Source organism: Drosophila pseudoobscura, chromosome X, assembly GCF_009870125.1.
Source record: "Drosophila pseudoobscura strain MV-25-SWS-2005 chromosome X, UCI_Dpse_MV25, whole genome shotgun sequence".
Taxonomy (NCBI): Eukaryota; Metazoa; Arthropoda; class Insecta; order Diptera; family Drosophilidae; genus Drosophila; species Drosophila pseudoobscura.
The window spans coordinates 11,534,395-11,560,674 of NC_046683.1; the positions used below are offsets into that span (position 1 = coordinate 11,534,395).

Consider the following 26,280-nt stretch of genomic DNA (forward strand, 5'->3'; position numbering starts at 1 on the left):
ATTTTCAAATTATTTTACGCGGCTTAACTAAAGGTGCTACCCTATTTAAATGGTTGGTCTAAGTGGGTTTGGTTCATTGGTATATTTACGGTATATTTTGAAAATGAAACGGAATATTTCGGTATATTTTTGAGGGTCAGACCGTATCAATAAATCCGCGGCCACACTCAACTGCTCGCCAGCTTAGACACCACGTCCAGCTCACACACCTTGGATATTTGTACTCTTTTCATAGTATTTTCTAGCATTTTCCAGTGCTACAAATGGCTGAATAACAATTTATTGTTTGTATCTATTGTATTGACCATATGAGGCGAACTGCGTTATTCGTTATTTTTTAAATGAGACCGTATATTTTGGTATTTATTTGAATCGGGTAGAATCTGTAATAACCGGTGCACAACACATACCCTGGGGGAAATGGATGTTATAGAGTTTTGAACATGTTTGTCATCCAAGGCAAAAACAATTTATTTTCAATATATTTTAATATTATTTTCAATATTTCAACGATATTTTAAAGCTTATTTTCTTCTTGCAGAGACCAAGAATAGGTATCAGGATAGAGATAATATACTCATCACCTATCATATACATGAATACGTCTAAAAAATGTCAATTTAAGAAAAGGTCTTTATTAGTTACGTTTTATCTGCATATCATTTTTATACTTTCATATAAAATTAACAAAATAGGGTATACCATGGCCTATACTACGGCTTACACGCAATATAAGGCGAATAACGCAGTAAAAAGTGCAGAAAAATGTTTGAAAACAAGCCCAAGATAGAAAATCTTAGCCCTAGATAGCCCTAGATCTTAGCCCGTCTAAATTAACCGGCCCGCCTGTTTCGAACAAAAAGATACCCAGGGCCTGGCCGGGATCGCCGGATAGGAGCAAATTTCCGATTCCACGCTCAGGTCCGGTGCTTGCTGCTGCGGCAGCGCCATTTTGTTTCGCTGTTACGTTCGCTCCCCATCGTGCATTTTTCGTTATTTCGTTTTACACGTCGAATGTGAAAATTCACCACCATACAATATGGCTCTCTACTCTCCCTCTCAGCACGAACACATTTTCGATTACTAACACAGATGCAGGGCGTGCTCTCTCTCACTCTCTGAGCACGGGCTCTCTGTTGCACACATGTCGTCGAGGCCATGGGCCAGAGCGAGACAAGCGTATGGACGAGGCGCGTGCTTGTCGGGGCTGCTCTTTCGTATTCCGCTGGCTATCTATGTGTGTGTGTATTCGCATTTTCAGTAAATTCGAAAAAAATTTTGTATATTTCATGGCGACAACGTCGGTCGTGCTGCTTTACTCACAAGAAACGCGCGCTTGTCGAAAAATCGTACGCGCGGTACGTACATATATCGGTGTAGAAATTACTCAAAAATGTTGGTAAAAATCGCTAAAAATTATATAAATTTGTGATTAATGTGCAGTGTGTGGTGCAAGGCATGCGATGCGTCCAAAAAATGATGAAAAATAATATGAAATTAGCGCCAAAAATGCATTTGAAAAATGTGAGACTTCAATGGACATGACGGAGTTTTTTTTCATTTCATTTGGGTTTTTTTTTTTTTGGTGGTGGAACAAAAGCAAAATGAAGAAGCAGAGGAGGAAGATGAAGAAGAAGAGTGCTGTGTGTGTATGAGTGAGAGGCATACACACACGCAACACAGAGACGCGCGCGCCAAATGCAAAAAAAGTTTCACTGCTCTCTTTCTCTCTCTCGTCCCTCTTCTTATCCTTCATGAATTTAGTTGTTTTCTTTGCGGCAATTGAAACATACATATGTATATACATGCATGTATTTATATATATATGTATATCTATATAAATATTTATATGGAATATGTATTATGATTCCTGAATTTTTTTTATTATTATTTCGCGCGCGTGTGTGTATGTGAGGTGTTCATAACGTGACGTTGTCGTATGGCGGTTACGTTGTGTCTTTGCTCCCTTGCTCTCTCTCTCCCGGTCCCTTGCGGGAAAAAGTGTGTGAAAAAGGAAATGTGATTCCCAAGTTTATTTTTGTGTTTGTTGTTTCATTTATTTGCAGTTGCCTTTCTTTGTAATATGTTTAAGGATTATTGGCTCATTTGTGTATATATATATTCGCAAATAAATGCAACCACAAAAATATTAGTTACAAATAAAAGCTAATAACCGAATGAATCTTAAGTGAAAATAAATTGAAAAATCATTCATGGAAGACAACAAAACGGTACAACAATAACATAACATCAGCGGCAGCGCAAAAGAAAGGATTAAACACATTAAAAGCACCGGACAAAAAACTAGTTATAGTAAAACGGCAAAAGCACCAGCCAGCAGGAGCATCGGGAGCAGCGGCCATATAATTAATTTGGATAAACACACAAAAACAAAAGCAAGAACCAGAAAGTGTATAAAATGTAAGTTAAATCTACCAGCACGTGGGAGGCCCTTCCATGAGATCCCATCTTTTTGGATGTCCGTTCGTAAAAGATAGAGGGGGGGAGGAAGAGAAAAAGAGCCAAAAGGTCCGCAGCCAGCAGCTGCATTCGCATTCCCAAGCAACATTTCCAACCCTATTGCGTCTGGCCATCGACCATCGGCCATTGGCAGTGGGGAATCTCGCAAAACTTCTGTTACACTATACGTTATTCACGGATGGTTTATACGACTAGGAACATCCACACATCATATTCGCACACCGATCAAATGGAGCAGGTTAAATAGGGACATTCTCCCTATCAGCTGTCCGAATGTTTAATTAGTACGAAACACCAACAGCATCGTTTGAACGATGACCAATTTTAAAATTCTCGCCAAAAAAATGTAAAATTCAAATTGTTTTCCCCAACTTGAATCTAATGCAACGAAAAACAACACGTCCAAATACAGAGGCTTCTGAGGAACAACAAGAAACGTTTTAGGAGGGGAACTCGTCGAATAAAAGTCCAATACAAAGTAAAAAGTCCTTATCAATCGGTCTCTTTCGTCGAAGGCGCTATGCAATCAACAAAAAGCATGCGTTTTGTGATAACCAAAAACTGATTGGATTTTTATAGATATACAAATCAATGCAAATATTGAAAGATTTCTAATATCGTCGGCCTTCAGCTCGAGGAATATTCCTTCTTTGGCATTAGTTTTCCCATTAACGCCGGGAAATTGGCTCGCAAGAGGAAATTCCTTAGCAATTCCGTTTACCACCTCCCCCTAATCGCCTCAAAATACCTTTTCCTCCCATGACGTGCCTGTTACTCTCGCGCGCCCGCTTGATACTCTCTCTCTCGCTCTCTGGGTTAATGTCAGTTTGCCGGCTACTTTTGTCTTTGCGCTTGCTTTGCCTTTTGCTTACTGTTTGTTTATTGTTGTTTCTGCCATTTGCTCAGCACTACTTTCGCGCCTAAACAAATGCAAAAAAGTATTTGGTTTATTTACGTGCATCAGTAGCAACAGCAGAGCTTAAGTCACCCACAAAGTACAACGTAAATAAAGCATCAATTGTAAGGTAAATAAAAGCAAAATGCGTAAATGCACTAGGGATTGTGACTTGTGGGGTAGGGAGGTTGAGAGAGAGGTCTCTGAGATGAGCGTCCCATAAATTTCATTGATGCTTTTTGGTGAATCCCACTGCTGACATCGCTGCCGGCGTCACTGTTGACTTCGTTGCTGTTTCGGCCCGCATGTAAACCGGCTTTAAATTCGTGCCACTATTAGCACGATTTATTAACCTAGAGGCATGCGGCAGAGCAAAGCACAGAGAGAGAGAGAGAGAAAGAGTAGTAGCTATCCGAATGATTTTGGGAATACTTGCAGATACACAAGCGGTAGCAGCAGCACCAGCATTCGAAAAAGATTCCTCTCTCTCTTTGTCGGCACTCTCTCGCTCTTCGTGCCTTCTTTCTCTCTCTCTCTCTCTTTGGCTTGTGTCTCGTGTCTGTCGATATGCCGCCATATTTGCATTTGGCTACGTTTACGTAGGTTATATTGTTATCTCGCTCTTGCACATGCCAATACCCCTAGCAGCTGCAACTTTTCGAATATGTGTTTGTGTGTGTAAGCATTTTATTTATTTAAATATTTAATTTTTGTATAGTTAGTTTTGTTTGAGTATAGTTCAAGTCCAATTCAAAAGAGTAGCCAAATGAATTTAGATACATTCTCAATGAACTTTGAAATTTTTTTAGCGGAAACGTTTGTTGTTGCCCTTTGTTTATCCGAGAGTAAGAGAGCTCTCTCTCGATACAAATTTAACTATTGGATTTACTCTTAGCCAGAAGGGAGGGCCCAATGTAGTATTATTGGAAAATTATTTCGATTTTAATTATCTATCAACCGACGGCTGGCTTTTTAATCTTTCCATTTTAGTCCCCCTAGTCCTAGTCCTACTTCCCATCCCTGTTGTGCCCCCAGTGCATGCCGTTGCTGTGCGCTGCGCTGCTTCTTCCCGCCTCCCTCTCAATCATACTCTACGTCATTGTGCTTTGCCTTGAATTTCTCATTACGAAGCACATAGCGTGCCATGATGATGCCAAGAGCCAGAGCCGAGCGCATGTTCAGGTTCGGCATCAGTGTTCGTGGTTGGTTCGGGACTCGACTCGGTTCTACGGAAATTCTGTTGAAAACTCAAAGTCGTCTACTGTACTACATAATTACAACCGCACACGTTCGCTCGCTTAACTCTCTCTCTCTCTCTCTTCCTCTCTGAGAGAGCAAGTATGTGTGAGTGTGTGTGTAGTGACAGTTAATGTTTTGTTTTGTTGCGAGTGTTGAAGCGGTGAAGGGGAAACTGAACGACAACCAGCCGCCCGCTATTGCCGTTTTTTCTGTTATTTGTAAGATGTTATTTTTTAGCTCTCTCTTAAAGGAATAATGAAGAATAATTTGTATGGTCTTCCCGTTTTTGTTATCTTCCCCACTATCTATTTGATGTAATTTACTCCATCTGCATTTTGTTGCCTTTCCTTCGTCTTATTTTGCGTCACACAAAAAGTCACACGAAATCTCGCACACAATTGAGCACGCGCTCGCTCTGTGGCACACACATGGACATGTATTCCGTACACTTGGCAACTAACAAAAACAACAGCTAGTCGTGTGGCGGCGGCTACAGTGGGCCAAATGTGAAATTTGAACTGACCGCCCAAATAATGTCGTATAACCGATGGGAATGGAGTTGTGACACAGACAGACAGCTGATACGAGTGTGATAGGCGTTAAATGGGAATGGGAATGGAGAGAGAGCTTATGCCGGCCGGCACAAACCATACCGACATACGCACATGTGTAAATAAATTTACTCGTATGAATGAATGAACCTAAATAAATGAGGCCGTGATCTACATACATACATGTATGTACATATGTATTCAAACATTCGATTTTAAAGTGTGCAATTCGAATGCTATTTGTACCACTGTCAAGCGGCAATGGAATATCGGCAAAAATTGTGAGCGCGAGCGTGCTCGAATTGTGTGTGTGGGACTAGTGCACTAGTATGAGTGTTTAGTTGTCAGCTTAGGACCTCGCTCGCGTTTCTCCTCTCACCATAAAACAGTGGGCGAGGGGTGCTAAAAAAACTACTTAAAAATTACCTTCATACTTGCTATTCCGGCATTAGTGTGCGTGTGCAGCGACAAACAAAGCGAGTTTTTTTTTGTGCATGAATCATGCTTTGATGGACAAAACGACAGAAAATTACAAAAATGTGAGAGCGGTGTGGTGTGTTGCATAGTGTGGTGGATTTCGAAAATACAACACACGCCACACAGCACGTACACCGTACTATGTGTGTGTGTATGCATGTGGCGGTGTGTGTTGCGTGTATGCTTTGTTTGCCTCATAATATTTTTCAATAGTTGATTTTCCATTCATGTAGTAAGAATTTAATGTTGGTTTTTAAACTTAATTTTGTCAAAAACTGTCTAACCGCCATTTGTCGTCTGCCTTTTGCCCCTTGGAGATTTGATAACGCACACGAGATAAGTGGAAGCGGGACGACTCTATGTGTGGCAGCGTGTGAGTATGTTGTGTTGTCGGTTCTCTTTCGCTCTGAGTATTTTCGAAATTCGAATCGAGAGAGCGGCATTGTTGGTAACGGAGGCGGTAGTGGTTCTCTTGGCCTTCTCTATTCTCGCTGTTGCTGTGAGTGGCAAAACGGCGGCAAAGTAACTACAACACACACGGTGGAAGAAGCAAAAACATGGAAATGTTTAAGCGTAAAACGCCTGACGAGCGGCGTCGTCAAAACAGAATGGAAATCAAAACTTAAGCCAAATCTAAACCGACATATAAAATCAATATACACTATGTTACGGGATCGACAATGTGGAAGTGCACGGAAACAGATTGTATGTGTTTTATGCCGTGTGTTGTTCGTGTGTTTTCCATGAAGTGGGTGGCCGTGCCAGTGCCAGTGCCAGTGCCAGTGCCCATGCCCTCCCTTTTTATTGGCCCCTTCTGTTATTCTGTTTCTGTTTTATACTCTCCGTGTTGTGCTTTCCGTTATCTGTCCTCTTTGCCCCTTCCTGCTCGGCCCATCCTCTCTTCTGGCCGTTCCTTTATGCCGTGTGCAGCCACACAGTTTTTTTTAACAAGTTTTTTTGTTTATAAACTATTTGTGCGTGCTACCACCTTTGTTTATGTAACCCTCGGATCAGTGTTGGGCAATGGGTCCGAACCTCCCCAACCCAGCGTTGCAAAGCACTGTGTTGCCGGCAAACAAAATTGACTTTTCTTTTGACACAAAATGTTGAATCTCCATTCCAGATTGAACGTTTGCTGCTAGCTCGAAAAGGAAATAAAGACGACCCACCACAACTCTGTCCGCGTGGAACCGCAGGAGTAGCACTTGGATTAGGAATAGGAGTAGGAATAGAAACAATAATCGTCGTCAGGCCGTAAAATTTGAATAGCAATAAAGCCAGCAAGAAGAGCAGCAGGAGAAGCAGGAGCAGCGGGAGCAGCAGCAAAAGGATAAGAAACGTTGCGCTCCACATCGTCGTCCAAATGCCAGCTGGACCAGCCTTATTATTACGCCCGGCCCAATAGAGCCGCCGGAACAGGAGCGCACGCAGTATCTGGATAATCTGGTAAGTGGAACATTGATTGACATTTTGAATGGGAATTGATTAATCCTCGAATTCGTTTGACAGTTGAGAAACATTGCTTAGCATGAAGCAACGGAGTACACAACAGCATTATCCATCAATCAGCGGATTATTCTTATTATTATCAAGGAGAAGCGCAGAAACAATCACATCAGCAGGAGAGGCACTGGAATCCACCGAAGCAGAAGCAATAGCAACGACTGAAGGAGTCGGTGCCGGACTTGGAGTCGGACTAGCCGAAGGCGGAACTGGTGGCCTTGAGAAATTCGCCAGAAGGAAGCAGAGGACTTGCCGAAAGTTAGCCACATAATAGGACTAGTCCACGAGCGGGCGATCGCCGCACCAGAGAGGAGACGGACGGAGACGGCCCCGGGCGTGTGTTTTTGTCGCGTGTGTGGTGTGTGTGTGTGTCGGCCGTCTCAGTCAAGCATAATCAGCATCAGCAACAGCAACAGCAGCAGCAGCACAACCAGCATCCACTTGGGGATCAGATACCTTAATAGCAACCGCACCAGGACCAGGGACAAAAGCAAAAGCAACAACCAGAAGCCTCATTATAAGACAACAGGAGGAGCAGCAGTAGCAGTAGCAGCAGCAACAGCAAGAGCACCACTACCACCACCACCGTCGTCATCAAAAACAACAACATGTCGTCCAACGAACCACCACCTCGCTACGAGCCGCCTGTGGAGCCGGTCAATGGCATTGTGCAGCCACCGGTTGTGCCTCCAGTGGATCGACCCGGCCGCAATACAAATCAATTGCAATTTTTGATCAAAACCGTGATGAAGATGATATGGAAGCACCATTTTGCGTGGCCCTTCCAGCAGCCCGTCGACGCGAAAAAGCTCAACCTACCCGACTACCACAAGATCATCAAGCAGCCGATGGACATGGGCACGATCAAGAAGCGACTGGAGAACAATTATTACTGGTCGGCAAAGGAGACCATCCATGACTTCAACACGATGTTCAACAACTGTTATGTGTACAACAAGCCCGGCGAGGATGTGGTCGTGATGGCCCAGACGCTGGAGAAGGTATTCTTGCAGAAGATCGAGACGATGCCCAAGGAGGAGCTTGAACTGGAGCCGGCCACGGCCAAGGGTGGCAAGAAGAAGGCACGTGCCCCTGCCACGCCCAAGTCTGGATCGGGAGGAAGCGTTGGAACGGGATCAAGCACGGGTGCGCCTGTGGCCAACAGCAATACTGGTAGCAGTAGCAGCGGATCCGTCAATAAGGTAGCACCATCGGCGCAACAGTTGCCCAGCATGGGGACCGGCTTGGCGGCACAGTCAGCGGGAGCCGGAGGTCATGGATCAGCGGCGGGGTCAGGGACAACATCCCGACCCGTATCAGCGATGGGCGGAACGGTTTCATCGACGGCCGGCGGCGGCGGTGCACCGTCCATACCACCGATTAGCACAATGCCACCGCACACAGTCCCCGGCAGCACCAACACAACGACGACGAACGCGACGATGGTCGACGCCATTATAGCCAGCCTTCGGAATACCAGCCAGGCCGCATATCCGGGCGCCACCCAGGCGGCGGTTAACAGCTCCTCCCTACTGGACGGCAGCAGCAGTGCGGCATCGGTTGCAGCAACAACAGCGGCGGCGGCGGCAGCAGCTGCGGCAGCGGCAGCAGCAGCGGCGGCGGCAGCATCATCTGGCGGCGGAGCGGGTGCTCCCGGAACAGTCAGTACGGCGGGCGGTGTGACAATACCATCCGTCAATACCACCACCAATGTGCACTCCTCCTACGTGAACAGCACGGCGGGCGTCGGAGTCGGTGTCGGTGTGGATGCGGTGATACCGCCCCAACAGCCGGCGAAAATGAAGAAGGGCGTCAAACGGAAGGCCGACACAACGACGCCGACGGCCAATGCATTTGAGTCGCCCTACGCCCAAATGGACTCGAAGTCGGCCAAGATAGCGACGCGAAGGGAATCGAATCGTCAGGTAAAGGGCAAAAAGGTAAGGGGTAATGGGCATTGCCACGTTGTGACGTTGTGCTCATCATTTTTGCTGCATCCCACAATCAATGCTCCCACGCATATATTTTGAGGTGATGCCTCTCCTCCCTCCTCCATTACACATGGCAGAGTCCACACACTTCCACAACCCCACACCACCACCGCCACTACCAGAACCAGAACCAGCACCACCAGAGTGCCCAGAGTGGACACACGTGTTCAATTTCACCTTCAAATTGCGCCATTCTAAGAGCTTGCATGTAGATCTCTGTCCGAGGCTTCTGCCAAGAGCCAATAGCCCCCAATCGATAGATGATATGGGGGGAAATCTTCCAAATTGTGATCACGTATGTGCCGCAGTCTTTTTATTTTTCACTTGCATGTTGACTGTACGTTTCATTATTCTTCAGTTTGTGCATAGATAGAGAAACAAATACAGAAACATACTCACATATTTACCTACCACAAAGCACAGCCTCCTTAATTGTGTCCTTCAATCCGATCACGCCAAATGGCAAGCCGCAAGCCACAAGCCTCTACTTCTTCATTCATAGACTTGAGAAATGAATGGGTAAATGGGTGTACGGGTGAATGGGAGAATGGTGAATGGTGAATGGAGAAATGAGGAACACACATGAAAAGTAGTAGGTGGAACAATACTATGATTATAGTACGATATGAACGTAGAACATAATGAATCAATCAACACACAACACGCTGCCTTGCCTCTTACTCTGATTTCATTTCACATTTGATGTATATATATATCATTTACATGTAAGCAAACAAAAGTGCATATAAGTTAAGCTACAGTGCAGCCTGGCTAGAGTGAACACCACAGGTAACACGGGTAACAGGAAGAGAGTATGAGAGTATGTATGAGACTGTACTTTTGGTTATAAACCATATCTACGAGTATTGGAGTGAAAGTTCTTCGGGTTCGATTCGAAGTTTTCAAAGTTTTGGATGTTTTTTTTATGTTTTTAAGATTCCTATTAATGAATGTCTGAACGGAAAATATATTGGGATACAATTTGATATGCATAAACAGCTGTTAAATGTAATTGGTTTTCTTTTGTGACTTGTTTTTGTATCATATATATCATATATCCATTTTATGGATCATATTTTAGTGCCTTCACAATTTTGGGGTATCCCATACCATGATTAAACGTAATCTGCCATCAAAAGTCTTGAGCCCTGCCCTCGATATTCGGTCTTTTGGCCCACATCCCATCCAGCCGGATGACGGGATTAGTTAGAGTTTTCTTGGGTCCTCGCTCTGAAATGATAATACTCTGATAGTTTGCGGGCCATTTTAAAGGGGCAGTCGATTAGCTGGATGGGTGTTCACTCTCTCGGGGCCGCACTGTACTGCACACATTTGTTAATAAGAACCACCAGTGTAGAACTAGGTCTTCTTCTAGTACGAGAAGACGGAAGACGTTTATGTTTGATGCTAATCCAATGCTTTTTGCTTGTTTCTTTTCTGCTTTCTTTTCTTCCTTTTACTGATTTCTTTTGTTTATGTTGTTTTGCACTCTACTCGAACAACCAACAACCAACAACAACAACAACCAACAACAACAACAAACAACAACAAAATGCATCATCATCAACATCCTACAACATCCTACGGGCATCCGAACCGCACTGAACCACAGGATCTTACATTCCAGGGCTCGGGTTATGCGATGTCACCATCGATGGGTGGCGTGCCTGGATTATTGGCGGCCGGCGTCGTCGCGAGTGTTGCGGCGGCCAAGTCAAAGGAGAAACTCTCGGACGCACTAAAGTCATGCAACGAGATCCTCAAGGAGCTGTTTAGCAAGAAGCACTCGGGCTATGCCTGGCCCTTCTATAAGCCGGTGGATGCGGAAATGCTCGGTCTGCACGACTACCACGACATCATCAAGAAGCCCATGGACCTGGGCACCGTCAAGCGGAAAATGGACAATCGGGAGTACAAGAGCGCGCCGGAGTTTGCGGCCGATGTGCGATTAATATTCACCAACTGCTACAAGTACAATCCGCCAGATCATGATGTTGTGGCCATGGGCCGGAAGCTGCAAGACGTCTTCGAGATGCGTTACGCGAACATACCCGACGAACCGGTTTCTAATGCGGCCCACCATCATGCTCACACGCACGGACATGGGCACGGCCATGGACACGGCCAGAGCCACGGTCACGGGCATGGGCATGGCCACGGTGGCTACTCGAGCGCTTCCCTCAAGCACGATGGCAGCGACTCGTCCAGCGAGGACTCCAGCGACACGGAGAACGAGTCCAACTCGGACGAGGAGCGCAGCGCCAAGCTGAAAATGCTCGAGTCCAAGCTGCTCGGTCTCCAGGAGGAGATCCGAAAACTCTCCGAGGAGGCCTCCGCCAAGAAGAAGGCCAAGAAAAAACTCAAAGAGAAGAAGAAGAGCATCGGTGGGGGCTCTGGCGCCGGTTCGGCCTCTCATCACGGCCATGCCTCGGCTGGAGGTGACGCTGGCGGTCCGTCCGCCGGCCATGGCGGTGTCTCGGTCCCGGCCAGCGTCGTCGCCCTATCGGCGGGTGGAGCAGCGGGACCCCTATCGGCCCTACTGAGCGGCTCACTGGTGGGGGCCAGCGGAGCGGGCGGCGGAGTGCCGAACGTTTCGGCACTTCATTCACACGTCTACGACATGAACCTTGCCATGAACCAACTGAAGGGCAATGCGGCAACGACCGGAGCAGGCTTTACGGCCGGCATACCGCCACCAGGACCAGCGCCAGGCGGCAAGGGGGCCAACATGGCCAGCGCCATGGCTGCGGCGGGAGCGGGACCTGGGGCTTCTGGTGGAACCGGCAGCAGTAAATCGAAGAGCAAGGGCCAGCGCGGCAAGGGAAGCTCGAGCAACGCGGGAGCGGGCGGAGCCTCCTCTGGAGTGACGGTCAACGCGGGCAGCGGCATCGGCGGTGCTGGCGCAGCGTCCAGCGCTGGCAGTGGCGGAGGCAGTGGGGCCACCGGCCCCAGCGGCAATTCGTCAAAGCGGGGCAAGGGTAGCAGTAGTGCCGGCGGCGGCGGCGGTGGCGGCGGCGGCAGTGGCAGCGGTGCCAATGCCACCAGTGCGACCGGTGCCGGAGCGCGCGGTAGCAGCAAGAAGAAGCCCAGCCAGGTGATGAACTTTGACTCCGAGGAGGAGGACACGGCCAAGCCCATGTCGTACGATGAGAAGCGACAACTATCACTGGACATCAACAAGTTGCCAGGTAGGAGTCACAATTCTTTATATTCTCGACCTTGCAGATCCAATCGATCCGCTAATGCTAGTGCTAGTGCATTCAACAACTAATCAATGATCGTTTTGCTTCGACAGGTGACAAGCTGGGTCGTGTGGTGCACATCATCCAGAACCGGGAGCCATCGCTGCGGGACTCCAATCCGGACGAGATAGAGATCGACTTTGAGACGCTGAAGCCGTCGACGCTGCGCGAGCTTGAAAGCTATGTGGCGTCGTGTTTGCGCAAAAAAACACGTAAGCCATGTTGTAAGTCTGGAACTAAACCGGGACCACAAAATCTAGAACAAGAGCAAGCACAAGAACAGCAAGGAGAAGAGGATAAATAAGAATATAAGCAAGAAGATGTTCAAGAGCAAGAAGCCACAGTTCAAAGAGTATTAGTCCAAGGAATAGTAGAAGCAAATCAAAATTAGTCAGAATTGCAAGTCTCTGCGCCCAAAACGGGAATACAGAAAAGTCAAGCCCCAAAACTAGAAGCCCCCAGAAGCTGCAGAACCAGCGCAATAATTCAAATAACTAGGACCGAGAGAAAACATAAAGCAACATTTATAAACAAAACGAATTGAATGTGAATTTATCATCATTACACTTTCTAAATACAAATATAACGAGCAGAACTAGTCTAATTTGAATAGTAGAGACTTGGTCGATGCTAATCGAGGTCGCAGATGCTTGCCCCTTTAACCTCTGCGGTGTTGGTGCACGCAGCAGTAGTATTTTTGAACGATCTAGGCGACAGTACGGAAAGAAAGTTTGAAGATCTTTTGCTGTTTTGCTCCGCTCACTTTCCCTTGCCGAAATGGCACAATTCCAAAGTTTTTTCCAAATTTCCATTTCAAAACGAATCTTTTGAATCTAAGAATTTTTTAAACGAAACGAGTGGTCATGTTTTAGTTAGCCAAACTCTCAAGAAAAACAAAAACAAACAAAAAAGTTTTACTATTTACATTAAGTTTTCATTTAAATGCCCCCCCCAACCCCACTCTCTCTCTCTCTCTCTCTCTCTGTCTGTCTCCTGTATCCGTAGCTGTTACGATCTTTTTCTGAATTTTGTCTGTAGCTATGAGAAAATGCATGAACCTCCTATCCTCCTACCTGTTTTGTAGCTTGAGAATGCTGTTTTTTTTTTTGTTTTTTGTTGTTTTTTTTTTGTCTCTGAGAAGGATTCGTTATCCCGTAAACAACCAAGCATGCACCCACACACCACATCAAACTATCTATCCCCCCCTACCGGCCCTTTACTGCTCTCATTGAACGCAATTGGATGTGCTCTACTAATACGAACACTCCGTCTCCGTATCTCCCAACCTATATAGATAAAAAGCCTTCCGGGAAATCGAAGGATGAGCAAATGGCGGAAAAGAAGCAGGAGCTGGAGAAGCGGCTGCAGGACGTCACCGGCCAGCTGGGGGCAAGCAAGAAAAACGCCAAGAAAGGTGAGTCCCCCAAGACACAAAAACCCCCCTGTCTATCCACCTTACCTCGCCTTGCGGCCCCGCATTGCCAACAAATACTAATAACCAATTGAATATCATTTCCCGTAGATGATTCCACCTCGAACAAGGTGGAGGCTGTGCAGCCAGCGAATCCCGTGTCGTCGAGTTCCAGTTCCAGCGATTCATCGTCCTCGAGTTCGAGTGATAGCAGTTCGAGTGACTCGAGCGACAGTGAAGCAGGTTAGGACGCGTTTTGTTTGTTTGTTTTACTTTATAACGCCTTTTTTTTTTGTTAGTTTATATAGACATATATATATGTATATGCATATGTATATATATATATATACACATAAATATATATATGTATAGAAAGGTTTTTAAGCAGAAAATAACAAAAATCGAACAGATCGACAACCGACAACCGACCGACAGCATAAACTGAAAACGAAAAAAGACAGAGCAGAGCCCCAAGCAGCAGCAGTAGATGAAGAAACAGAAACAGAACCAGCAATAGGAATAGCAATAGAAGTAATTGCAGTATGTAGAAGAGAGTCTGCAGATTGGGATGGATTCTGTGGGATATTCATAGGTAACAAAATAGAACCCCCCCGCGCTCCGCCACTGAGAAAAACAACAACCTAATTTTAGGCTAGTAGACAGTGCAGTGTGCGTGCGTATTGAATTGTGTGAAAATAAATATGAATAAGAAGAAAACAACTCAAAAATTGTGTAATTTGAAAATGGGTTTTAAAATAGTTCAAGGATATGGGCGGGCATTAAGTGTGGGTTGGGCGTTTGTAAGTTGTAGTCAGTTTTGTGGCTTAATTAATTGAATTTTGGATATAGATTTATCTAGTTATATACTTATATATATATGCCTATAATTATGTATATCTTATAGTGGCACGCACGCACGCACGCATCAATATGAATAGGATAGGTGTTTTTAGTTTTTAGTTATAATTTTTTAAGGTTAGGTCAAAATAGGAGTGCCAGAAAGAAGAGAGCGAGAGAGCGGGAGAGCTGGAGAGAGCTGGAGCGAGTTTGCTGCTGTTTAATGCTTTGCTTAGTTCTGCTTCTTCTTCGTCATGGGTGGGCGTCTGGAAGGTGGAATGGGGGTGCGCAAGGTGATAAATGGAGAGAGCCCGACTGACTGAGCATTCAGCTCCAACAAACACACACACAAACACACTCACACATATACATACACACACAAACTCAACTCAATTTATTGAATTTAGCGCATTTTGTTAATGTTTTGGTGTGCTAAAACACATAAAAAAAAGAAGTGACAAAAACAAAGAACTCCACTGGCAAATTTCCTACATGCAATATGCAGGACCTCCCCCCCCCCACCCCACTCCACCCCTTAACAGAAAAATGGACTCTGGCAATACGCAAAAATTTGCTATATTATGTTAAAAGGAATTTGTATTCTATTCCTTGTTGCTTTCGGAATTGTTTTTTATGAAGAAAAAAAACAGTTATTTTTTTATTGTTGTTGGAAATGCCCCAGAACCAAGTTCACGCGAAAAAGTGCAATACGCATTTAATTCTAAGGAAACAAAAAAAATTAAGGAAAAAAATTCACAGATTAAGCAAAATAATTGGAGCTATTTTTTTTTTTTTTTTTAAGAAAACCAAAATATTTGTGTACTTTGTGGTACTTAGATACAGACCGATCCTTTACCTCCGCACACACACACACACACACACACTGATTTATGCAGAATTGTTAAACAAGTTTGCTGAAAAATTAAATTTTTTTTTTTTTAATATATATTTTTTTTTTTATAAATTGTAAAACTATGCATTTTGGTCCAAGTCTGTTTAGGGGGGGATGTCCCACCTTAATGCATGCACCGTGTGCCGAGACCCCTCTTTCAGCATGCCCCTGACAATCGCACACACCCAACCAGAGACAGATATACAGACATAAGGACATAAGGATAGAGACAGAGACAGAGACAGAGATGGAGACGGAGACAAAAAGAACACACCTCTGCAAACCTTTCTATTACTGAATATATATATATATATATATTTATATATATACTTTTTAAGCGATATATGTATATATACATATATATATATATAAATACTAATTAGGTCTAGCTTAGCGTATATATATATACTTCATTATATATACAAATCCATACACACGCAGAATATATATATATATATATATATATATATACACATACATATATACATAAATATATATTTAAAAATATATATATGCATATAGATATTATATTTAAGCATTTCATAGGTATTAAACGAATTGTATTTTTAAATGAAAAAAACAAAAACAAGAAGCAGAACAGAACACACAAGAATAATGTGAATATACATATATCGTTTACAATTCGATGTATGTGTATATATATATACGTAAGTGTATATATATATATATATATTGAATAAAACTAAAAAAAAAAACAACAAATCTTACACACACAACTATCTAAAAAAAAAAAACGAAAATGAGAAGAAAAAAAAAACACAGATCAGAAATCGCTTACAAAAAGCTCTTTACTTTAAGTCTTTTTTGAAAGAAAAAACAAAAAAAAAAAACGAAACAAAACAAAAGAAAAGAAAAACAAACAAGTAAACCTTATTATTACCAATATTATGATTATGATTATTATTATTATTATTATTATTATGAGAATATGCTGAAAAAAATCGTGAAGCAATTGTGTATTGGGGGCAGCCAATTTCAAAAAGAAAGAAATGATTCCAACTCCAACCAACCAACCAACCAACCTATCAATCAATCAATCAATCAATCAATCAATCAAACCAATCCAACAAATCAGAACCAACCAATCAATCAGCCGATTTAACAACAACTTTTCATCAAGTCCTATAAAGCCAATAGAGCAGCCCTACATGGACAGCCAAGATCAACGAATAAATCGAGCTATAAACGAATCATCCACATAAAGACACCACACAACCATCACCACCATCACCAACACCATCACCAATACCATCACCAACACCACCACCAACATCTCCATCTGCATCTCCATGAAATGAAATTGTTTTGATTGTCAATACAAAGTCGTCGTCCCGCCCCCTATCCGTTAACCTTTCAGTCTTATACAGACTTATCGATCGTAAAGCTGTATGATGGCGCTCACCTGAAAGCTCCTCAGCCACCGTCCTGGGCTCATTTGGACTCCATCTCCAATAGGTTCTCCATTGCTAAACCTTTCGATCTGTTAAATAGAGAATAATGCATGATAGCGTAGGCGTTGAAACATCCAGTTAAGGCAGTTCATGGATGAAAAGGCTCTATAAAGCCTCTCCTCTATGAGCATCTATTGTTAACCGTTCAAATTTTATCTAGGAAGCAGCCATCCTTGATTTATTTTATCTGCCGTGTGCGTTTTTTTTTGGAACTACTAAAGCAATAGAAGAGCCGTAATATTTCCATAAGGTTCATACAGCACAAATTAAAATGGAAATAGCACTAGATTCATCTGACAAGTCTGCTATATTACCACTAGTTTCGATCTGGCAGATCGGTAGGGATCTACCGGACCTTGTCGCACTCCATCTACTCCCTCCCACTCCATCCACGCGACTGAGCGGCACATTCTTCCATAAATTCATTCTTCCATCCGCGACTCTCAGTGTTGAGTGCTCAGTGCTCGGGCAATGGGCTCTATTGTTCTCCGTCTCTCCGCAGCGGCAGGTGGGAGTGCTCATTCCGCTCGCTCTTTCTTTCATATTTGTTTACATTGGTAGGCGCCACTCCAACAGATGCGAATTCCATCTCGAGTTTCGAGTTTCGAGCTTCTCTTCCACACATCCGTTTATCCATTCATCCATACAGCCACGCACATAATGAAACATGCATGCATACATATGTACATACATACATACACATTGCCATAGTGAGATCTGATTGGATCCGTTGTCCAGGGATTCTACTGGACATCATTAACAATTGTATGGTTTCATGTTTGAGTGTGTAGGCGCCTGGGAGTTAGAGTATTTACTCGTAGAATCCATTGAAACCGTATTGAAACAGGATCCAAACCAGCAACAACGGCAGGAAAAACAACTCGTCAGGATAGGTGGTCCACGTACACCCTCCCCAATTCCCCCTACCCCTCCCCATCACACACACACACACACACACAAACACTCACGAAATATGTGTAAAATATAATAATATTTGAATCAGAACTATAACTCCTCCCCCCCCCTCTTATAATACCAAATGTTGAACAATTACCAATATAGTATGTTTAAAATAATGAAAGAAAACAAACAAAAAAAACAAACAAAAAACCAAAAGCAAAAGCAAATGCAAAAAGCCAATATGCAACAAAAATATATTTGAAATTCTCTATACACTTGCAGACAATGTGTAAAAAACAAAGAAGGTATGAAAAGCTTCGAAGCGAAAGAGAACAAGAAACAAAAAGCAAAAAGCAAAAAGAATCCAATAAAAAAAAGAAAAACGTACGTAACTGTAAACATATATCGGGACATCGAGAGAGAAGTGCAGGTGTTTATGACGTAGACAGACAGAGAGAGAAAGAGAGTTAGAGAGTTAGGGAGAGAGAGAGAGAGAGAGTGAGTTGTGTTGGGTGCGGTCCAGATAGTGGGACGAATTTCAGAGAACATAACCTATTCAAAAACAAAAGACAGGAAGATAGACTCCACTCAGGGAGTTGCGAATTATGATACCACCCCATATAGAGGGCGGGACACGAGGTCTCTGGACTGAATTTCCACCCTGTAATCAATATTACTTATCGTTTTAAATGTTTTGTGTATCGTGGTAACGAATGGAACTGAAATGAAAACCAACAAGTAGCACAATTCGCGATAAATTCATCGCATTTTCATCTACAATCGAGAATAACGTAAACACACTGTGATTTTTTTTTTCTTCTTTTTTTTTCTATTCTATACATATACGATACATGAGTTAAAAACTGTGCTCGTTACGTGTTGCGTATATTTGTGGCTTTTATTTCCCGCTCCCCATGTATGTGTATTTGTACAAAATATGGAGAAACAGTTCTTCCAACAGACAAGGCTTCCATGCCCCTCAAAGTCAGGAACAACCCACTATACCTCCCAGTTCCGATCCGATTCAATTCGATTCAAGAAGGCAGCTGACCAATAAACGATTAAAAAAAAAAACCGATAAACCAACACAGAAAAAAACATGCGAAACATGGGTACCAAAAGAAATGAAAACAAACAAAATGAAGATGATTATTTAGAGAACTTCGCGTGTCCAGGAAAGCCCGGTGTGGGGTGTCAGGCTCTCCCACCTTTCTGTCTCTCTCTCTCTCTCGCTCTCTCGCTCTCTTTAATTCTGTCACTGTCACTGTGGGACTTTTTAGGAACGGGGAATGTCAAGCGAATACGGAAACGAAATTGAACAGAACCAGAAAATAACTTCAAATAGAGTATTTTGCTCTATAGCTAAACTCCAACTAGATATAGAGATGTACATAGATATATGGAATACTGCTATATAGGATAATACTGATCAGAAGGTATCAAAATAAAAGAAAAAAAAATACAAAAAAAAATACAAAAAAATACAAAGAAATCAGAAAACAGAAAACAAACAAATGTTTTCCGAAAGCATTTGATTATTTCTTTTTCGGCTGTCGGCTTTCCCCTTTACACATTGTTTGCACGTTTTTTTCAAAAAAAAAAAAAAAAAAAAAGGAAAAATAATAAATACAAATATATATATATACACAAAAGAAATGCATATAGAAGAGGAGAATGATGGATGATGATTATGAGAATGCAATGGAAATAAAGAAAACATTTTATAAAAAAAAAAACAAAAAAAATTGCATAAAAAAATCAATTTAAATATATAAATTTTTACTATTTAAAATAAATCAAATGAAAACGAATGATGGAAGACAAACAGCAACCAACAAACAACAGAAACAATAATAACAACTAACAACAAAAACACAATGAAAGCAAGACATAAAAAAAAAGGCAGACCGCAGTGAGAGAGAGAGATAGAGAATAGAATCAGAAGGAAACCAAAAGGGCAGGAAGAGAACAGCAGCTTTGAGGATCGGTTAAACGATTCCTTTTCTGATTCCACCGATATTTCTTTCACCGCCAGAAATCCGACGAAAAATTAGCCGCCATTCCCGTTCTCAGTGTATTTTTGTCAATTTTGTTTGGTTTTTATTCAGAGTCACCTCCATAGGGTACCAAAAAACCAACTGGCCTTACGTGTGAATTGTGCATCAAGCATTCATACAATAGAGTGTATCCGACAGAATACGTATCGCTTCTTTGTTAATTTCCATACATTTTCAAGCTTATCCTTTTAGTATTTGAGATTTTTAACCTCCCTTGATGATCAAATTTCGGATTGAATTGTTTTCTTTCTTGGGAGTAGAGTAGTGGGTGAAAGGTAAAAAAAAAAAAGAAAAAAAAATCAACCATGGAAAATTGAAAGAAATTTCATAATTTAAAGAATAATGGCAGGAAGGGGAAGTCGAAAATAAAATCAAATATAATATAAAATAATATAAATAGCAACAAATCTTAGGGAAAGGAAGAGAGATAGAGATTCTCCAGATACAAGACGTAACAAAAAAAAAAAAGGGAAGGAACTTGACGTAACGTAACGTAACGCAACGCAACGCGACATAACGAAGACCACACATATTTAGCATTATAAAAACCACACACACACACAAACACAGTCACCGAAGGACACTATACACACACACACACATGCATACACTTAAATATTTATAGTAAAGAATAATAATATTTATTATTAACAAATGGCAGCGCCAAAAACCAACAAAACCAACAACTAAACTAAAACTAAACAAAAAGCAATGAATACAACAACAAACAACAACACCAACAACAACAACAAAACTGAGAAAAGAAAATGTTTATTAAAAAAAGACAAAAAAATAACAAACGTGTGTTCTTCCTCATTCCAAAAGCATTTGGCATTTTGCTTGTGGTTTTTTAAAATATAAAACTAAATTATACTATAGCTTTTGAAACACCAAAAATGATTACAGTGCTACACAAAAGCAGAGAGATTACGGTACAGTACACACCCACCTATCAGCTGGTGGGTACAGTACGCACACACTCACTCACACACACATGCCTAGACAGGAGATGGTTGGTTTGTTGTGATCGAATGGCTGCCCCCACCCCCGCCGGCTGCCGTGGTGGGGTGGAGCGTGTGTGGTCTTTGTGGGGCTTGCAGTTCTTCTCATTTACAGTTTAGATTAAAGAGAAAGGGAGAGAAAGAGAGGAGAGAGGAGAGAGAGAGAGAGAGTGGGAGTAGGAGAAACAGAGCTATAATAAGAGGGAGGGCGCGTGCGCTCTCTCCGTATGAGAGAAGCGCGCGTACATCCCAAACCCATCCAATACGCCCCAGTCTCCACTCCCGGCACCGCCAACAACACAATTGTTTCATCGATCGGCATTGTAAGAGGTATTTTTAATACACATATTACTACTATATACAAAAAACATGTACCACATATTTATTATTCTATTTTACATGCACATTTTATCAACATGTGTACCACCATCCTGTATATTTCCGCTCAAGTATTAGCTTCTTTTTTTTTGTTGTTATTTTTGCTTTTTTTTCGGTACTGCTTAATCAAGGCGTTGAGCATTTGCATTTGTGCCGCAAATCAACCGCAGCCTCGTTTAACCAGTGCCCAAACCAATTCGTCGCATTCGTCACAGATCTCACTGAGCAACACCGAGTCAACACTGATGTTGCTGACGTTAGCCAACACCGGTCGACGTTAGCAAACACACCTGTTGCGCTTGGTGCGGTCCGGTGGGAGAGTGAGAATGAGAACGGTGCTGGCTTTTGCTTGTCTTTCTTTGCTTATTATTTCTCCTTCTTCTGCCTTGTCCTGTCCTGCCTCACAGCGTCTATCCTCCTCTTAATCACTCTCTCTAATTTCTCTCCGCACCACAGGTGATGGCGACGAACGACCTCCGCGCAAAAAGAAGCCTCGCGACTCGAATGGCAGCAATGTAAGTATCTCCGATCCCATTAAGTATACATATACTTATATATCCTTTGATCAGCATCAGTAGGTGAATCGGTCTAGCGATGTCCGTCTGTTGCCATTTAAATCAAATTAGTCCTTCAGTTTTGAACTCAATCTCAATGAAATTTTGCACATTCTGCTGCTTTGACCGCTTTCATCAATAGACAGATCATTCGAAATCGGGCAAATGGACCACTCTGACTTATAGCTGAGACAATAACGAAATACAGTACAATACAAGAAATGTTTTTGGTTGGGTGCATTCAAGGGTAGCTTCTTTTCTTTACTGGGATTCCATATGACTCCCTATTGCCTATTGGGATTACCTATTACCTCGACGAGCACACAGTGTTGCATGTGGCATAACCTAACATAAACTTGCTTGTCTCCACTCTTATCGCCCTGTCTCTCTTCTCCTTGCCGCTGTTCGTTATCGTTTTGTGTCCGTCATCGCTCCACGACATGATCGCTCCACCGAAATACAGGTAAATAACCCCAGCCTCAGCGGTGTTCTGGGAGGAGTCCTGCCGAGTGGCGGCTTGACGCCGACGCTCCTTCACATGGGCCTGGACCACGTGCTGAACCCGAACTCACCCACATCACAAATGGGTAAATATCCGATGCCCGATCAGATCCGATTGTGTGTGCCTAACTAACCTTCGTGTGTGTTCCACCCTCCACCCTCCACTCTCCACCCTCTACCCTCACCCACCGCCCTCCATCGTGCTCCATTCCATTCCGTTTGCAGCCAATCTGTTGGGCAATCCGAATCCCTTGACGGCGGCTGCCATGCTGAACAATAACAACAAGACGACGTTGCAGGTCGGCGGCAGCTTCGGTGGCGCCTCCGCGGGCGGCAACAACAATATGCTGCACGGCCCGGTTGGTGCAACGGCGCACCACAAGAACGGACAAAACGACCACCTAATGACTGGCAAAGTGCCGCCTGGCGGTGGAGCTGCCGGAGCCGCTTCCCTGCCGCCACACAGCTATGCCGGTAGCGTGCCCACCCAGGCCGCAAGTCTGACCGGAGGGGGCATACGGATAGCCAGTAATCTGCACAAGCATCCCAACCTGCCCGGCGGCGACCTGGTCGAGAATCACGCGGCGCTGACCGCTGCCTTGACGTCGACCGTCAACAGCAACAGCGGCACCGGCAGCGGAGCTGGAGTGTGCGTGGGCGCCGGCCTGAGCAACACCAGCAGTGGCACCGCCTCGGGCCACACACACAACACCAACACAATGGGTGGCCACGGCGATGGCTTGCCGAGTGCCTCGCTGTCATCGGGTCTGAAGCAAATCCCGCAGTTCGACGACCCCGTTGAGCAGTCGCTGGCCTCCCTGGAGTTCAGCGCGGCGGCGGCCTCCACGGGCAAGTCGGGCCTAACCGATAACTTTTTGATGGCCCAGCAGGGACACCTAATGCAGCAAATTGGTCAGCAGCAGCAGCAGCCGCCCTTTGGACACCACCAGCAGCAACAGCAACACCAGCAGCAACAGCAGCAGCAGCACCAGCACCACATGGACTACATGACGGAACTGCTGACAAAAGGGGCTGAGAATGTGCCCGGCATGAATGGAAATCTTCTGAACTTCAACCTTGACATGGCGGCTGCGGCGGCCTACCAGCAGAAGCAACACCACGGACAGCACTCCCAGCAGCAGCAGCAACAACAGCAACAGCAGCAGCAACAACAACAGCAGCAGCAGTCGCACAACAATGGCTTCAATGTGGCGGACTTTGGCATGCCAGGATTCGATAATCTTACGGCAACAGCATTCCTTGACCTGGAGCACACACTCCAGCAGCAGCACATGCAGCTGCAACAGCAGCAGCATCAGCAACAGCAGCACCACCATCAGCAACAGCAGACCCTCCAGCAGCTGCAAGCCCACCAGCAACAGCAGCTGCAGCTGACTAACAAAATGCTCCTCATACCCAAGCCGATCGAGTCGATGATGCCCAGTCCGCCGGACAAGCTGAAGGTAATGCTGAAAGTATCGCAATCGCCCTCCGAAATGAAGGTGGCGGCCGCCCAGAGCATGCTGGCTCAGTCATTCAAGGCGGCCGAGCAAAACCTGAAGAATGCCAGCTCATGGTCTTCGCTGGCATCGGCCAGCTCACCGCAGAACACTTCGAGCAGCTCGAGCAGCAGCAAGCCCAAGCCAGCGATGGATTCATTCCAGCAATTCCGCAATAAAGCCAAAGAACGCGACCGCCTCAAGCTGTTAGAGGCGGCCGAGAAGGAGAAAAAGCACCAGAAGGAGGCTGCCGAGAAGGAGCAGCAGCGAAAGCATCACAAGTCATCCGAGTCCTCATCCGCCTCACGCTTGGTCCAGGTTGCCGCTGCCGCTGCAGCAGCCGGCGCTGTAGCATCTGCCGCAGCGGCAGCGGCAGCCTCCTCAGCAAACATCTCCACCGGAAATGCGCCTCAGTCTAGCGCAGGACAGATCAGCAGTGATCGTGAAAGGTCCAGCAGCGCTGTGGATGCCACCCGCATGAGCAGTGGTGGGGGAGGCAACGGCGGCCTCCTCCTACCCGGCAATGGCAACAACAGCAGCAACTCTGCCAACAGCAACGGACCCGGCAGTGCGGACAGCGGCAGTGGGGGCCCCGTCAGTGGCCCGGCAAGTGGCGGCGGGCCCAACAGCGGCGGGTGCATCATCGGCCCGTTGGCAAATACAGGCAGCAACAGCAACAGCGGCGTTGCCAGCGGAGCCACAAGCAGCAACAGCAATAGCAGTGTTGGCGGAGTGGTCGGGAGCGGGGGGCCTGGCTCGAATAGCCAGGGCAGTAGCGGTGGGGGCGGGACCATGGGAAGCGGACTCCTAGAATACGGCCCACAGGTGGTGGCGCTCAACCAGGCGGCGGCGAATGCCCAGGCCCAGAACGTATCGACTACAATGACAGCCCAGACCGTCCTGGCCTCCTCGCCCCTGGAGGCTATGGAGAGTGGCAGGTAAGTGCTCGTTGATGCCTTGTTGCTTGGCTATACTCTGACACAAAATATTCTCCTTGTGTCTGCAGGAAAAGCGTGCATGACACCCAGTCCCAGATATCTCGTGTCGAGGACATCAAGGCATCGCCGGGCCAGGGCCAGAGCTCGCCGGCACAGCAATCGCCGCAAGATAGGGCAGCGGCCAAGCGTGCGGAGCAGCGAAGGGCGGAGCAGGAGAGACGCAGACGCGAAGCGGTGAGTGGCTCCTAATAATGCACACTTCTTCCACCAACTAAGCATTTTGTATCCTTTCCCACAGTTGGCTGGTCAAATCGACATGAACATGCAGAGTGATCTTATGGCAGCGTTTGAGGAGACGTTGTAGGACAAGGCCTTCGGAGGACAGCACCGGACATATACGCATCCCAGAACCAGCATCCTCATTGCTGCTCCGAGAATGCCGTCGTCGCTTTCAAAGCGTCGGGCGGCGAGGACGCCAAAGCCTGATCCAACACATACAACGATGGAGAGCAACACCAGCAACCCCAGCAACACCAGCAACCCGAGCACCACCAGCAACACCAGCAACACCAGCAGCAAAGACCATAAGAAACATGTCAGCAGCAGCAGCAACCCTGACTTGAAACGCACTAGCAGCAGCAGCCTCGACCCCAAACACAGTAGCAGCAGCGTCAGCAGTCACCCCGACCACAAACGCAGCGGCAGCAGCACCGACCACAAACGCAGTAGCAGCAACCCCGACCACAAACGCAGTAGCGCCAGCCACCACAAACGCAGCAGCAGAAACAACGACGACAAGCGCAGCACTAGCAACCAGGAGCACAAACCCAGCAGTTGCAGCAGCAGTCAACAGGACAACAAACGCAGCAGTAGTAGCGGCGGCAATCCAGACCATAAACGCAGCAGTAGCGGCACCAGCCACGACCACCACAAGCATAGCAGCAGTAGCAACAGTCATCCCGACCACAAGCGCAGCAGCAGCAGCAGTCACCACAAGCGCAGCAGCAGCAGCAGTCACCACAAACGTAGCAGCAGCAGCAGTCACCACAAGCGCAGCAGCAGCAGCAGACATAACGACGAAAATTTAAAGAAGCAACAAAACAAGAAAGCAACATAAAAACAAGTAAGCAATGTTTTAAGGCGTAATCTTCATACGTACATTTAGTAAGTATCTATAGTGCATATACATATACAAAGGATCGGGATAGGATCGCTGCCCGGTCCTGCATGTACAGCGACAGCGACAGCAACAGCAACAGCAAGAAATAACAACAACAACTACAAGAAAAACACGGCAACATCTGCAAGAGCAGCAGATTCGAACATTAACCGAAACAAAAAGGCAAATTTCCTTTGGTTCATAAATTGTTTTGGGGTTCAATTGAATCGGCGATTATTCTATACATATATATATATATAAACATTTATTTGTAATCTTTTCACTTGCGATTGTTTATTGCG

At 45.0% G+C, this 26,280-nt stretch overlaps 1 protein-coding gene across 15 annotated transcripts; it reads left to right on the forward strand.

Moving 5' to 3' along the window:
• The first annotated feature begins 592 nt into the window (after nt 1–592).
• Nucleotides 593–25,743, forward strand: fs(1)h (female sterile (1) homeotic). 15 transcript variants are annotated; one of them, XM_033382253.1, is made up of 13 exons: nt 1,172–1,358; nt 2,154–2,421; nt 6,767–7,089; nt 7,153–9,086; nt 10,750–12,325; nt 12,433–12,603; nt 13,674–13,793; nt 13,902–14,033; nt 21,784–21,842; nt 22,345–22,468; nt 22,608–24,819; nt 24,888–25,053; nt 25,118–25,743. In XM_033382253.1, the coding sequence occupies exons 4-13, from the start codon at nt 7,755–7,757 to the stop codon at nt 25,181–25,183; spliced, it is 5,958 nt and encodes a 1,985-aa protein (XP_033238144.1). In that variant the 5' UTR covers nt 1,172–1,358; nt 2,154–2,421; nt 6,767–7,089; nt 7,153–7,754; the 3' UTR covers nt 25,184–25,743. The 15 variants fall into 15 exon arrangements, 13 of the variants coding, with proteins under 13 accessions (XP_033238144.1, XP_033238143.1, XP_033238142.1 ...); XM_033382252.1 differs by having other exon boundaries at nt 1,174–1,358; nt 2,190–2,421; XM_033382251.1 differs by having other exon boundaries at nt 1,205–1,399.
• Nucleotides 25,744–26,280: the final 537 nt, after the last annotated feature.